This window comes from Rhinoderma darwinii, chromosome 4 (genome assembly GCF_050947455.1).
Source record: "Rhinoderma darwinii isolate aRhiDar2 chromosome 4, aRhiDar2.hap1, whole genome shotgun sequence".
NCBI classification, from domain to species: Eukaryota; Metazoa; Chordata; class Amphibia; order Anura; family Rhinodermatidae; genus Rhinoderma; species Rhinoderma darwinii.
In genome coordinates, this window is record NC_134690.1 from 268949655 (window position 1) to 268966142 (window position 16488).

At 40.0% G+C, this 16488-nt stretch overlaps 1 protein-coding gene across 2 annotated transcripts in view; it reads left to right on the plus strand.

Moving 5' to 3' along the window:
• Positions 1–16488, plus strand: part of MAP3K5 (mitogen-activated protein kinase kinase kinase 5) — a 282518-nt gene that overhangs the window by 101722 nt on the left and 164308 nt on the right. For both annotated transcript variants that reach the window (XM_075862477.1, XM_075862478.1), the window contains exons 5-6: positions 9256–9424; positions 12483–12589. In XM_075862477.1, the coding sequence (XP_075718592.1) occupies positions 9256–9424; positions 12483–12589 (276 nt within the window). The remainder of the gene's footprint in view (positions 1–9255; positions 9425–12482; positions 12590–16488) is intronic.

Genomic DNA, 16488 nt, shown 5'->3' on the forward strand with positions numbered 1-16488 from the left:
ATTGCATCCTCACATTTCCCTATGAACCTTGCTTCGCTTCAAGGTTTCCCTACCTCCGTGCCCCCTATCTCCTACCACAATGTCCCTCAGTCTGTCATTGTAACAGATAACACTAATCCCTTGCGTGGGGGAGGCATTGTATAGCCTTCATTTCTAAGAACAAGAATAGACTGTCGAGTTTCACATGAAAGCTCTCTTTTTCTAGCCATTTTGAGAGTTTAATCGAACCCACAAATGTAATGCTCCAGATTCTCAACTAGCTCAAAGGAAGGTCCGTTTTATAGCTCCTCTAAACAGCAAAACTGTTTACGGCGGTTCTAACATAATTGCACAAGGGGTTTCAAGTGTTTTCTAATCATCCATTAGCCTTCTAACACAGTTAGCAAACACATTGTACCATTCGAACACTGAAGTGATGGTTGCTGGAAATGGGCCTCTATACACCTATGTAGATATTGCATTAAAAACCAGACGTTTGCAGCTAGAATAGTCATTTAGCACATTAACAATGTATAGAGTGTATTTCTGATTAATTTAATGTTCTCTTCATTGAAAAAAACTGTGCTTTTCTTTCAAAAATAAGGAAATTTCTAAGTGACCCTAAACTTTTGAACGGTAGTGTATATGTGCAGAAACTGCAAATGTCCCCTGCAGACTGAGCTGTATGCTTTATACTCCTGCAGGCTTACTTTCTCTCCCTAAGGCTGGGTTCACACAACCTATTTTCAGACGTAAACGAGGCGTATTATACCTCGTTTTACGTCTGAAAATAGGGCTACAATACGTCGGCAAACATCTGCCCATTCATTTGAATGGGTTTGCCAACGTACTGTGCAGACGACATGTCATTTACGCGTCGTCGTTTGACATCTGTCAGACGACGCGTAAAATGACTGCCTCGGCAAAGAAGTGCAGGACACTTCTTTGCAACGTAATTTGAGCCGTTCTTCATTGAAGTCAATGAAGAGCAGCTCAAGATTACAAACGTCAAAGACGCCTCGCATATTGCGAGGAGGAGCTTTTACGTCTGAAATGAGGCAGCCGTTTTCTCCTGAAAACTGTCTGTCTTTTCAGACATAAAAGACAGTTCACGTGTGCACATACCCTAAGGGTATGTTCACACACACTAATTACGGTTGTAAATCGGGCGTTTTTGTCCCGAATTACGTCCGAAAAATGCGCCTTGATAGCGTTGACAAACATCTGCCCATTGAAAGCAATAGGCTGACGTTTGTCTGTTCACACGAGGCGTATATTTACGCGCCGCTGTCAAATGACGGTGCGTAAATAGACGCCGCGTCAAAGAAGTGACTTGTCACTTCTTTGGGCGTAATTGGAGCAGTTATTCATTGACTCCAATGAATAGCAGCGCCAATTACGTCCGTAATTGACGCGGCGTTCAAGCGCCTGCACATGCCGTTACGGCTGAAATTACGGGGATGTTTCCTCCTGAAAACATCCCCGTAATTTCAGCCGTTACGGACGCTGTCGTGTGAACATACCCTAAGACTGAATTTGTCAGCCAAACTTGTTCTAATGGGTTTAGGGATTATTTTGTTTACTTTTAGAAATCAATATAGCTTGCAGCCTGCGGCATAGCTTCATTATATAAATAACAAAACAAATGCGTCGGATTTTAATACAAATAATGTTGTTAACCCGTTGCGTACCTTCGCCGTAATAGTACGTCGCTGGCCGCTTATGCCAGCGTACCTTCGACGTACTATTACGGCGCAGGAATAAACTGTCACTATGTGAAATCACATAGTGACAGAACAGCGGCGGCAGCTGTCATTGACAGCTAACCGTCTCTGCTACCGGCCTGGGGACCAATTAGCAGTCCCCAATGCCGGCGATTGCTGTGATTGGTCAGTCTCTGAAGACTGACCAATCACAGCCGTCTGTGACGTCGTCTGCAGGAGAAAGCTCCTGTCACTTTCTCTGATCTCCTCACTTCTGTGAGATACGTGAGGAGATCAGAGAAAGCGGTGTAACAAAACACTATTTTTATTAACCCCTTCCCGAAAATGGGCGTATAGTAACGCCCTGAGGATGAAGCGGGCACAGGAGCTGTGCTCGCTCCATCTTCATCGGATGTCGGCTGTAATATACAGCCGACATCCCACTGCAACTACAGCGATCACTGTCCTCTCCGATCGCTGTAGTTTAACCCCTTAAATGCCGCTGTCAATAGCGACAGCGGCATTTAAGTGATTGATACAGAGGGAGGGGGCTCCCTCTGCACCCCATTGCCCCCTCCCGCGAAAAATCGCGGGGTTCTGATGGTTGCAATGGCAACCAGGAAGCCTAGCAACGGCTTCCTGGTTGCCAGGTACGGGAGCCTATTAGGTCCTGCCCAATGCAGGACGTAATAGGCTCAACTGTCAGTTGTAACGTGACAGTTACAATACACTGCACTACATCAGTACATACAGAAGTAGTGCAATGTATTGTGCAGGGGATCAGAAGATCAGATCTTCCAGTCCCCTAGTATGTGTAAAATAAAAAGTGGAAAAAAAGTAAAAAAAAAAAGTTTTAAATAAATAAATACAAGTTTTTCGTAATAAAAACAATAATCGCCTTGTTTCCCTGATCAAGCCTTTTATAATTAGAAAAAAAATGAAAAAAAAGACAAAAACTAGACATAATCGGTATCGCCGCGTTCGTATTGGCCTGACCTAAAAAAAATATCATATTATTTATCCCGCACGGTGAACACCGTAAAAAAAATACCATAAAAAACAATGGCAGAATTTCCTTTTTTGGTCACGTTGTTTCCAAAAAAATGGAATAAAAAGTGATCAAAAAGTCTCGCGTAGCCAAACATGGTACCAATAAAAACTACAGTGTGTCACGCAAAAAACAAGCCCTCACAAAGCTCCGTCGACAAAAAAAATAAAAAAGTTATGGCTCTCAGGACATGGTGACACTAAAACATTTTATTTAGAACAAAGGGTTTTTCTTTTGTAAAAGTAGTAAAACATATAAAAACTATATAAATTTGGTATTGCCATAATCGTATCAAACCGTAGAATAAAGTAAACATGTGGATTATACTGCACAGAGAACGCCGGTAAAAAATTATAAAAAAAATAGTGAAAGAATTTCTGGTATTTGGTCTCCTCACCTCACAAAAAATGGAATAAAAACTGATCAAATTATCGCATGTACCCCAAAATGATACTAATAAAAACGACAGCTCGTCCCATGAAAATCAAGCACTCACACAGCTCGTCAACGGAAAAATAAAAAGTTCTGACTCTTGGAACGCAATAATGCAAAACGACGGCCCAGACTAATTTATATGTGCAGCAGTTCTTCACCTAAAACCCCACGTCCTCATTTGCAGCCCCCATTGGTAGACCCTGTAAATGCAGCGAAAACGATGACGTTTTGGGGTCTGTGCTACATATGGGGCTAGTGAAGAAGTCAAAGATTAGGTAATACTGGAGTGCGGATATTTTGTACAACACCACAGACACCCTTTAGAGGTGCGACTCCTGCACCCAATAATCCGGCCTGTGCATGAAGGATTGGTTCAAAGCGTACGTCACTATCCAGGGATAATTAATTTTATTATTCATTCTCCCCATTATTACATCATCCTATTATGACCTGATGTACTCCGCCCAGCTTACATATACCCTGATGTACTCCGCACAGTTTTCATATACCCTGATACACTCCGCCCAGCAAACATATACCCTGATGAACTCCGCCCAGCTTACATATACCCTGATGTACTTCGCCCAACTTACATATACCCTGATGTACTCCGCCCAGCTTACATATACCCTGATGTACTCTGCACAGCTTACATATACCCTGATGTACTCCACCCAGCTTACATATACCCTGATATACTCCGCACAGCTAACATATACCCTGATGTACTCCTCACATATTACATATATCCTGATGTACTCTGCCCAACTTACATATACCCTGATGTACTCCGCACAGATTACATATGCCCCCACATTATAAACTGAAACACCAGTAAAACACTAAACAAAACTACTACCAAGCAAAATCTGCGCTCCAAAAGCCAAATGGAGCTGCTTCTGGGCCTGGCCGTGTGCCCAAACAGCGGTTTATGACCACATATGTGGTATTACCGTACTCTGGAGAACCGCTTAACAATTTATGGGGCGTATGTCTCCAGTGGTACAAGCTGGGCCCAACGCATTGGGCACTGAAATATCATATATGTGGAAAATGTCAATTTTCAATCTGCAACATCTATTGTGCACTAATTTCTGCAAAACCTTTGGGGGTCAAAATGCTCACTAGATGAATTCCTTGAGGGGTGTAGTTTCCTAAATGGGGTCACTTCTCGGGAGTTTTCACTGTACTGGTACCTCAGCGCAATGCAACATGGCGTCAAAAACAAATTTTGTAAAATCTCCACTCCAAAAACGAAATTGCACTTTTTCCGTTTAGACCCTTGCCGTATGTCCAAATAGCCGTTTACAACCACATATGGGGTATTTCCGTAATGAGGAGAAATTGTGTAACACATTTTGGGGTGTCTTTTCTCCTGTATTCCTTGTGGAAATGAAAAATTCTGAGCTAAAGCTACAGGTTATTGGAAAAAAAAAATGTTTTCATTTTCACGGACCAATTCTAATAAAATCTATAAAACACCTGAGGGCTCAAAATGCTCACTACACCTCTAATTTAATTCTTTCAGGGGTATAGTCTCCAAATTGGGATCACATCTGGGTAATTTCTACTGTACTGGTACTTCAGGGACTCTGCAAATGCGACATGGCCCCCGGAAACCAATTCAGCAAAATCTGAGCTGCAAAATCCAAATGGTGCTCTGTCCCTTCTGAGCCCTGCCATGGGTCCAAACAGCAGTTTATTATAATGTTGAGGTGCTTTTTCTCCTTTATTCCTTATAAAAATTAGAAAATTCTGTTTTTTCCAAAAAAAAGTCTCTTTTCATCTTCACAGACGAATTCCAATAAATTCAGCAAAAAACCTGTGGGGTCAAAATGCTAACTATACCACTAGAAAAATTCCTTGAGGGGTATAGTTTCCAAAATGGGGTCACTTTTGGGGGGATTCCACTGTTTAGGTCCCTCCAGGGCGTTGCAAACGTGACACAGCACTGAAAACCATTCCAGTAAAATCAGAGCTCCAAAATCCAAATGGGGGTCCTTCCCTTCTGAGCCCTGCTGTGGGTCCAAACAGCAGTTTATTACCACATATGGGGTATTTCCGTAATCGCGAGAAATTGCTTTACAAATGTTGGGGTGCTTTCTCTCCTTTATTTCTTGCAAAAATTAGAAATTTTTACGTTTTTCCAGAAAAAAAGTAGATTTTCATTTTCACAGACTAACTCCAGAAAATATAGCAAAATACCTGTGGGGTCAAAATGCTAACTATACCCATAGATAAATTCCCTGAGGGGTGTAGTTTAAAAAATGGGGGTCACTTTTGGAGGTTTCCACTGTTTTGGCACCACAAGACCTCTTCAAACCTGACATGGTGCCTAAAATATATTCTGAAAAAAGGAGGCCCCAAAATCCAAGAGGTGCTCCTTTGCTTCTGAGGCCGGTGTTTCAGTCCATTAGCGCCCTAGGGCCACATGTGGGATATTTCTAAAAACTGCAGAATCTGGGCAATAAATATTGAGTTGCGTTTCTCAGGTAAAACCTTCTGTGGTACAGAAGAAAATGTATTACATATGAATTTTGTAAAAAAAAATGAAATTTGAAAATTTCAGCTCTACTTTCCTTCAATTCCTGTAAAACGCCTAAAGGGTTGAAACACTTTCTGAATGCTGTTTTGAATACTTTGAGGGGTGCAGTTTTAAAAATGGGGTGTTTTATGGGGGTTTCTAATATATAGGGCACTCAAAACCACTTCAGAACTGAACTCGTCCCTGAAAAAATCGCTTTTTGAAATTTTCTTAAAAATATGAGAAAATGCTGCTAAAGTTCTAAGTCTTGTGAGGTTATAGAAAAATAAAAGGATGTTCAAAAAACGATGCAAACATAAAGTAGACATATGGGAGATGTTAATTGGTAACTATTTTGTGTGGTATTACTATCTGTTTTACAAGCAGATACATTTAAAATTGGAAAAATCATAATTGCTTCATATTTTCGCTAAATGTTGGTATTTTTCACAAATAAGCAATGAATTTATCGACCAAATTTTTGCACTAACCTAAAGTACAATATGTCACGAGAAAACAATCTCAGAATCAATTGGATAGGTAAAAGCATTCCGGAGTTATTACCACATAAAGTGATACATGTCAGATTTGAAAAAATGGGTCTGGTCCTCAAGGCCAAAATGAGCTGGGTACTCAAGGGGTTAAACACTAACTTTTCAAATAATTTAGTATACCTTATATACTGTATATCAACTCTATAGTTTTACTTAATGTTAAACTGTAGGTTTTTTTAATCAATGCAAATTCCATGTGCAGTTACTGCACCTAGGTGTCTCCCTTACTGTAATCTGCTGTCCACCCCCTGTTGTCAATCAAAATCAGTCTCTAGTTACAGAGCAGGGAAGACTGACTGCAGGAAGTGTGGTGTGTCTCTTCACTGCCTGCCCATGGGAGGCTATGGATGGGGGAGCAGGTGCAGAGAAATAGACACACGCTACCCATAGAAGTCTATAGAGGGGGAGTAGAGAAAGACACGCTGCGCATAGAAGCCTATAGATGGGGAAGGAGCAGAGTGAGAGAGACCGACCGCTTCCTAGTAAAATGTATGTCACAACAATGCTGAATTCTCAGATACACTGCTCTTTACTGCAGTACAATCTCCATGCTGCATCGGCTTTATATTTATATAATATATAATGCTGTCTATATAGGCTACACATATACGAGAACAGGATTCCCCTATTCTATCATTGCTATCGATATCAATGATGGATGTGGAGAAGCCTGCTCTTCTGTTTGTGCAGTGTTTAGAAGACATGATGGCAGCAGTTAGACTCCGCCCACTAGCTCAGACAACTGAGAAATAGAGAGAGCCTGCAGAGGGGAAAACTGCTAAAAAATGCAGAATACAAGTCCTAATGGAAAGAGATCATGTTATTCCTCATGTACACAAATATGAACGCTTATTCTGCAAAGTCCCCTAAAGTTAGGTATACATTAACCTTTTTATAACACATCCCAGGACTCAAACCTCTGAACGTTTTTTTGGTTCAAATTACACCTCCACGCTGCAGATTCTTGGCTTGCTGCAGAAACCACCCCATTCGCATCAACGGACCCTAAATTTCTGCAATAAAGCGTGCAGGCCCCGGGGCCTAAAGGTGTAATTTGAACAAAAAAACTGTTCACAGTTTTTAGTTTTATCCATTCTTTTGCCATTTTGTATTTAATGGGGACATATATTGTATTTATCTTTCCAAAGTGCATAACGTTACATTTATGTGTTTCAGAGCTCAAAATATCCAGATCCATTTGTTAAAAAAATACTGTCCTCCTTTGTGTTAAGTACTTTACACAATTTAGTATCATCTACAAAAATTAGAATTTTATTGTGCAGTCCCTCCTACAAGGTCATCAATAAATATATAAGACAGTATATGTTATTATCCCTGTGGTACTTAGATTAGTCGCCATTACTAGTGAGTATTTATTTACCTTTAATAACCACCCACTGTTTTCTATCACTGAGCCGTTACTTACCCACTTACATACATTTTCCCTCAATCCCAGTTAATTTTTTGTAGCAAGGTTTTATGAGGCACATTATCAAATGCTTAAAGAGGCTCTGTCACCAGATTTTCAAATCCCTATCTCCTATTGCAGGTGATCGGCGCTGCAATGTAGATAACTGTAACGGTTTTCTTTTTCAAAAACTAGCATTTTTGGCTAAGTTATGAGCATTTTTATATTTATGCAAATGAGCCTTTCTTATGGACAACTGGGCGTGTATTGTGTTCGTTACATCTGGGTGTGTTTACTTGTTTTACTAGCTGAGCGTTGTGAATGGAAGTGTATGATGCTGACGAATCAGCATCATCCACTTCTCCGTTACCACCCAGCTTCTGGCAGTGCACAGACACACAGCGTGTCCTCCCGAGATCACGCTGTGACGTCACTCACTTCCTCTCACAGGAACTTCATCGCGTCGGACGAGCGAGGACACGCTGTGTGTCTGAACTGCCAGAATCTGGGTGGTAACGAAGAGAAGTGGATGATGCTGATTTGTCAGCATCATACACTTCCATTCACAACGCCCAGCTAGTAAAACAAGTAAACACACCCAGATGTAACGAACACATTACACGCCCAGTTGTCCATAAGAAAGGCTCATTTGCATAAATATAAAAATGCTCATAACTTGGCCAAAAATGCTCGTTTTTTAAAAAGAAAATGTTTACTGTTATCTACATTGCAGCGCCGATCACCTGCAATAGGAGATAGGGGTTTGAAAATCTGGTGACAGAGCCTCTTTAAGATAAATTAATATATATGACATCTAATGACTCAGCCCTGTCCAGCGTAGGGCTAACTTCTTCATAGAAGCTGATCAGAATAGTTTGACAGGACCGATCACCCATAAACCCATTCTGATATGGAGTTATACCTTTATTCTCATTGAGATACTCCAGGATAGAATCCCATAGAAAAACATCAACCATTTTACCCACAATGGAAGTCTAACTTACAGGTCTATAGTTTCCGGGCTCAATTTTGACCCTTTTTGTTTTTCTTTCATTTTTACACAACAATTGGTGTGCCAGTCCTATATCAAAAATAACGGTCTGTCTATTACTGTATCTGAAATCTCATTTACTTTTCTAATACGGTATTACCCTGCTGATTTGCCACGTGAAAATCTGCAATATCCCTTTATCCCCTACCTGACGTGCGCCATAGAGTAACGGTGCTGGCATGAAGTGCTTCCCACAAACTGCTATATATCTACCTTCCACTGACCACTTTCTCCCTATACTGTGCATAGGGAAAGAGCTGCCAATCAGCGGCGGGTGGGTGGGGCTAGCAGCAGCTAATAAATGAGTTGCAAGAGAAAATGGGATTTTTACAAAAACTACGCATCACAAATAAGTAAGTGGTGGAATCAGGGTTTCTGGTACTACTTTATGCTGCCCTCAGATGGGGCAGCATAAACCTGGTGACAGATTGCCTTTAAGTAAAACATGCCTTTTAGCAGTAAAGCGATTGTCTGTATAGTATAACACATTATTTTAAATAAAAAAGCAACTTTTCTTCTCATTTGACAATTTTTTTTTCCATTGTTAATGTAGCCAGTATTTCAGAGAAGCCATCCTCAATGACATTAGACGCGCACGCAGCCAATACACTGGAGAGGAGTTATCGGCTGAGCTGACAAGGATACGACAACGTGTAGATAACATTGAAGTTTTGTCTCCTGACATCATTATAAATTTGCTCTTGTCATATAGGGACATCCAGGTATTGAAAGCCATTTGTGAAATTTAACTTGGTGGCTTAATTTATGTTTAGTTTAAAGCGGTGTGATTTCATGCTTTTGTTACTTTGTGTGTACTGGTACTACTTGGTAATTTATTATATATATATATATATATATATATATATATATATATATATATTATAAATAAGGTAAATTAACACAGAGTATTTAGAAAAATACAGAATGACAAGACTGGTTAAAAAATGAAGCATACTGTGCAATATAAAGGTGTCTTTACAAGGCTGGGAGCATATGGGTATAGCATGAGGTGTGATACATAAACCACAAAGAAACAGAGTCAGGATACATACATTGTAATTGTGGGCAAAATCCCCATGTGTGTATTTTAACTAGTCCAAAATAGTATACAATTTGTTGTCAAAAATATTTCAAACAAGAGAAAGATTAAAACTCTGTGTTAATTGACCTTATTTATAGCCTATATTGATAATATAATAGGTCAGTACACCAAGCTTCTACTTGGTTATATGTTTAATCTTTCATTACGGATATGTGTAAGATTTTTCTCCCTGGATGTACAGATAGGCTATATTTGGTCATTTATATGCAAGATGGTTGTGAACCCCAAAAAATTGCCAAGAATTACCAAGTTTTGTTCAGAAACCCAGTAGCCTACTGTCAGGTTAATGTTATCATTATTGCCAGTCTAGTGCAAGTAAAACAATTGTACTGTGTACTTAAAGAGGCTCTGTCACCAGATTATAAATGCCCTATCTCCTACATAATCTGATCGGCGATGTAATGTAGATAACAGCAGTGTTTTTTATTTTGAAAAACTCATTTTTGAGCAAGTTATGAGCAATTTTAGATTTAGTTTCTTAACCCCTTAATGACCGCCGATACGCCTTTTTACGGCGGTCATTAGTGGGCTTTATTCTAGAGCGCCGCTATTCTACGGCGCTGCTGTAGAATAAAGTAAACAGAGCAGGGAGTGTCAAATCTCCCTGCTCTCAGCTGCTAGAGGCAGCTGAGGGCTGGGGGCATCCCTGCTCTGCCGGGTGAGATCGATATTAGTATCGATCTCACCCGTTTAACCCTTCAGATGCGGTGCACAATAGCGAGCACCGCATCTGAATGGTTTTGGAGAGAGGGAGGAAGCTCCCTCTCTCTCCACCGACACCCGGCGATAAAATCGCTGAGTGTCTGTGTCTTCTATGGCAGCCGGGGGTCTAATAAAGACCCCCAGGTCTGCCTGGAGCGAATGCCTGCTAGATCATGCCTCAGGCATGACCTAGCAGATGCCTGTCTGTTTTAAAAGGACAGGCAGTAAATACACTGCAATACAAAAGTATTGCAGTGTATTATAATAGCGATCGGAGGATAGTGAAGTCCCCTAGTGGGACTAGTAAAAAAGTAAAAAAGTTTAATAAAGTTAATAAAAAAAAAAAAGTGAAACAAAAAAAAATGAAAAACCCACTTTTTCCCCTTACAAACTGCTTTACTATTAAAAAAAACTACAATAAAGCAAAAAAGTTACACACATTTGGTATCGCCGCGTCCATAACGACCCCGACTATAAATCTATAACATTATTTAACCCGCACTGTGAACGCCGTAAAAAATAAAATAAAAAACAATGGAAAAATTGCTTTTTTCTGTTAATCCTGACTTAAAAAAATGTGATAAAAAGTGATCAAAAAGTCGCATCTACTCTCAAATGGTACCAATAAAAACTGCAAGTCGTCCCGCAAAAAACAAGAACTTATACAGCTATGCCGACGCCAAAATAAAAAAGTTACAGCTCTTCGAATGTGACAATGTAAAAAATGGCTTGGACATTAGGGCCCAGAATGCAAGCAGGGGGAAGGGGTTAAAGACCAACTGGGCGTGTTTTTACTTTTGACCAAGTGGGTGTTGTAAAGAAGTGTATGAGGCCGACCAATCGGTGACCAATCAGTGTCCTGCACTACTCATTGTTCCAGCCCAGCATGATCCACAGCACAGTGAGATTGTGCAGTGAAAGAAGCTGGGCTGGAACAATGAGAAGTGCAGGACACTGATTGGTCACTGATTGGTCAGCCTCATACACTTCTTTACAACACCCACTTGGTCAAAAGTAAAAACACGCCCAGTTGGTCTTTAAGAAACTAAATCTAAAATTGCTCATAACTTGCTCAAAAATGATAGTTTTTCAAAATAAAATCCACTGCTGTTATCTACATTCCAGCGCCGATCAGATTATGTAGGAGATAGGGCACTTCTAATCTGGTGACAAAGCCTCTTTAAATGAAATTAGACTGCAGACTACTTCTCGTAGGGGAAGCTGAAGTATGAAAAGGACCTGCCCAAACTGGACAACCCTTTCAATCCGCAGTAGTTCATATTGTTTTTATTTTATACACTTTACGACCAAATATGTGCAGAAACAAAATCCTTAACGTGCACAATGGTATCAATAAGTGATACCGTACATGCAGTGCCATTCTTCCCTGTCAAAGCCCAGAAGTTAGCATTGACTAGTTGTTCCTGGATACTTTGCCATTGTCCTCTATGAAGGACAGCATAACTGATGCATTATTCACTGATAACGGACTACACAATGTTTGACATTAGTGTATCTAGATCCTGAAGTGAAGCTACAATTGTACATCCTTACAATTGCACATACAGTATATGTTAATTCACATGTGTGCAAGTTATAGAGCGTAGCATCTTGACAAATGTGTCCACTTCACAAAATTGCATATCCTTACAAACTATTTAGACCACTCCAAAAGCTAATATTTCAGTATCCTGCAAAAAGAACAGTCACACACTTTGGTAGAAAAATCAACTCAAAATGTTAGGCAGCTAAAGAAAGTTTCTAGCACATTGACCATGTGGCTTCTGGCATTTACCCAGCCCTGTATCATATATTTGTGCATTATGTATTTGTGCACATACATACAGTAGATACAGTACATATATATTATATTTATATACATATATTTATACAGCAATCTAAATAAGATACGCCTGTCCCCATTATAAATGCAATCATTTTTTTCTCCTTCTATTATGAATGGCTCACCTGGAAAGGAATATGATTCCATTGTAAAGCTAGTGGAGACGCTGGAAAGACTGCCAACTTTTGATTTGTCTTCACATCTCCATGTGAAGTTTCATTACGCGTTTGCGCTAAACAGGTGAGAATACTACTTATAAAACTGTCAAATTTACCAGATTACCAATCAGTGCTATTGTTTGTCCTTAATTTAGTTTATCCCTATTCTGAATTGAACATGTAAAAATTAACAATTCTTTAATGGTGATCTGCTTCATAATTTTTTTTAATCCACAGCATGTCAATATGTTGCAGTTTTTCCCCATTGAGTTTAATGGAGAGGTAAAATCCGCAACTAATAGCAAATGTTGTGATTTTTGTGGCGAAAAAGCAGCGATTCCGGCACAAAAATCACAAATCTGAAAAAATAAACCCTTGTTTAAATTGAATTAAAAAGTCTATACTTACCTCTCTGACGTTGTCATAGCTCCTTATTCCCCCAGTTGTTCTCTATGCAGCCTGGCCTCCTCGCCAATCCTGAGCTGTAGCGGTCACATGTGCTGCTCTGCCAACACAGGAGGCTGGGCTGCACAAAAAACAGAGGGACACGTCGCTATGGCAATGCCAGTGAAGGTAAGTATCGGCGCTTTTCTTTCTGCAATGGCAATTTTGCAAATTTGCGCCACAATTTTGCCAGCAGACTCTACAGGTTCTAGATCGGTTACACTGCGTACTTTTACACACCCTTACTGTCCGTTTCTGAAAATGTAATTCAAAAGTGACCAGGAATATGGCTGCACTTCTTGTTGACAATATCTCTAAGTGAAGAAACCATTATTTACAAACTTTGGCTGCTGCTCTATCATTTGAACTAATATAAGGACAATCTTACATTTTGGTTGGAAATCCTCTTAGACTATGTTCACACGGAGTATTTTGCAGGAGGAATATCTGCCTCAAAATTCCGTTTGGAAGTTTGAGGCAGATTTTCCTCTCCCTGCACGCCGATTTTCGCGGCGTTATTCGCCCGCGGCCATTGAGCGCCGCGGGCATAAAACACCGCGAAATACGCTTTCTCTGCCTCCCATTTAAGTCAATGGGAGGTCAGAGGTGGAAACGCCCGAAGATAGGGCATGTCGCTTCTTTTTCCCGCGAGGCAGTTTTACTGCTCGCGGGAAAAGACGCCGACGCCTCCCGATGAAATCAATGGGAGGCATTTTCGGGCCGTTTTTGCCGAGTTTTGCGACGCGATTTCCGCGTAAAAAAACTCATCAAAATACTCCGTGTGAACATAGCCTAAGGCTGGGTTCACACAGAGTTTTTTGCAGGAGGAAAATCTGCCTCAAAATTCAGTTTGGAATAAGCTTTCTCTGCCTCCCATTGATGTCAGAGGCGTAAACGCCCGAAGATGAGGAACATGCCCTATTTTTCCTGCTCGTGGGAAAAAAACTCCTCCGCATCCCATTGAAATCAGTGGGAGGCATTTTCAGCCCTTTTTTGGAGCGTTTTGTGGCGCGATTTCTAAGTCAAGAAACTCGTCAAAAAAACTCAGTGTGAACTCCCCCTAATGATTAGAGCTAGCTTTTACAACTTATACCTCTAAATTTTAGGTGTGTGGATTCCTGCAGTAGTTTATTTTAGAACTTTAGTAGGTGGATGACATAAGTCTTAAAGTGTAATTAAACTTTAATAAAACCTTTTGACATGTCATAGTGACAAGTCAGAAGGTTTGATGAGTGGGGGTACGAGCACAAACTCCCCTTAATCACTAAAACAAAGCGGCAGAAGCGCTCAGGTGAGCGCTGTGCACTTTTTTTTTTCTGATACTCTGCTTTTCTCGGAACTCGTACGGACTCAGACCTTCTACTGTGCCTATGCACCACTCGTTCGCCTTTCTGAGGAGAGCCGAGCAAAGCCAATAATAAACGAAGGGATACAGCGCTCACCCCCACTGAACTTCTGTCACAACATTATATGTCAAGCTAGCCATAGAGATGTGATCGACCAGCAATTACCTAAAATCTATAAATTGCTTTAGTTCAGTTGGAATCTCCCCTGTCCATAAGGGCCATTGTATTATATTAAAGCTAACCTTTCAGACAGGTACATAACAGTTCAAGGACCAAAAATTAAATTATTAACTAAATAAAAACTGATATCCGTCAAGGTATAGTACAGTTTTCAGGAATCTGTGACCTGCAAGCGTTTTTTTTCCTCTAGGGGAATAGGACAGCCATCTAGCAACAGCTGTTGGGTTAAGAAATTGTCAGAGGCTGTGAGTTAGCTACACCTCAAGAGAATCGTGGGGTTGTCGCCCATTTGTCAAGTATAGGCTCATTTGCATATTTAGAAAAAAAAGCTAATAACTTAATAATAATTATAAACATTTTGGGACACCATTTTCACTAGCGTTATCAGTGTGACCGCGCGTATTAGATTAGATAGATGATAGGGCATTACTAAACTAGTGACAGATCCTCTTTAACACAATATGAAAGCCTCCATGGGTTCTAGAAAGCCAGGGTTCATGAACGTGAACTATAGTGAGATCTGAAACTATTGCTGCCGTAGCCAGTGCCAATAAGCGAGACCACTTAATACCCATCCCCCTCATAGGAGAATCTGTGAGTCAGAAGGTACGAAGGAAACTTAACAAGGGTTCTACGTCCCAAGTTTCCAAATACTGAAAATCTACAATTTTTTTCTGAAAAAATATAATGTAATTTTTACAAGGAATAAAAACCACCCCCAAAACTTGTAAAGCTATTTCTCCCGATTACGGCAATACCCCATTTGTGGTAATACACTGCTGTTTGGACCCACGGCAGAGCTCAGAACGGAAGGAGCGCCATTTTGCTTTTGGAGCGCAGATTTTGCTTGGTAATAGTTCTGTTTGGGGTTTTGCTGGTATTTCAGTTTATAATGTTGGGGTATATGTAAGCGAGGCAGAGAACATCAGGGCATAATAAGGGGGTAAATAAATAATTCATAGATGTGTGGCCGGTGTCGCACTGATAAATGGTGCCCAATCTTATCCGCTTTTGGACACTCTGCACAATTTCTGTCGCTATATTCTGAGCGCCAGAACTTTTTATTTTTTCTCCACCGGAGCCGTGCGAGGGCTTATTTGTTACGTTACAATCTGTAGTTTTCATTGGTACCATTTTAGGGTACATGTGATTTTTTTGATCACTTTTTATTCGATTTTTTTTTGGCAAGCAAAGTGACAAAAAAAAACATACATTTTGACAATGTTTTTGTCCTTGTTTTACAATAATCAATGTGCGCTATCAATGACATTTTAATTTATTCTGCAGGTCGGTACGATTACGGCGATACCATATGTTTAGCGTTTTTTTATGTTTTGTGGCATTTGCGCAATAAAATCACTTTTCTATAAAATTATTTATTTTCTGTCACCATATTCTGAGAGCCGTAATTTTTTTTTATTTTTCAGTCAAAAAAAGCTGTGTAAGGGCTTGTTTTTTGCGGGACGGGTTGTAGTTTTTATTGGTATTATTTTGGGGTACATGCGAATTTTTGATCACTTTTTATTATATATTTTGGGAGGGGTGATTGACAAAAAAAAGTGATGCTAGTATTGTTTTTTTATTATTTTTTGCGGTGTTCACCGTGCTGGGAAAAAAATATTATAGTTTTATAGTTGGGTGCGTTCCGAACGTGTTTATACCAAATATGTGTACTTTTTTAACGGTATATTTTTTTTCCTATAATAAGAGACTTATTATAGGAAAAAACAGCATTTTTTGTTTTTGTAGCTTATAACTTGTTTTTACACTTGTATAAAACATTTTTATTTTTTTTATTTTTTTTACTTCAAGACCTGCAGCACTGATGGCTGCTATAATACATTACACTACCTAGGTTGTGTAACGTATTATAAACTGTCAGTGTGACGCTGACAGTCACACTGACAGGAAGCCTATGAGGACCAGCTGGTCCTCATAAACTTCCGTGAATGGCAGACCAGAGGCTGATGTATGGCTTCCGGTTTTACCATGCAACTGACGGCAGCACCCG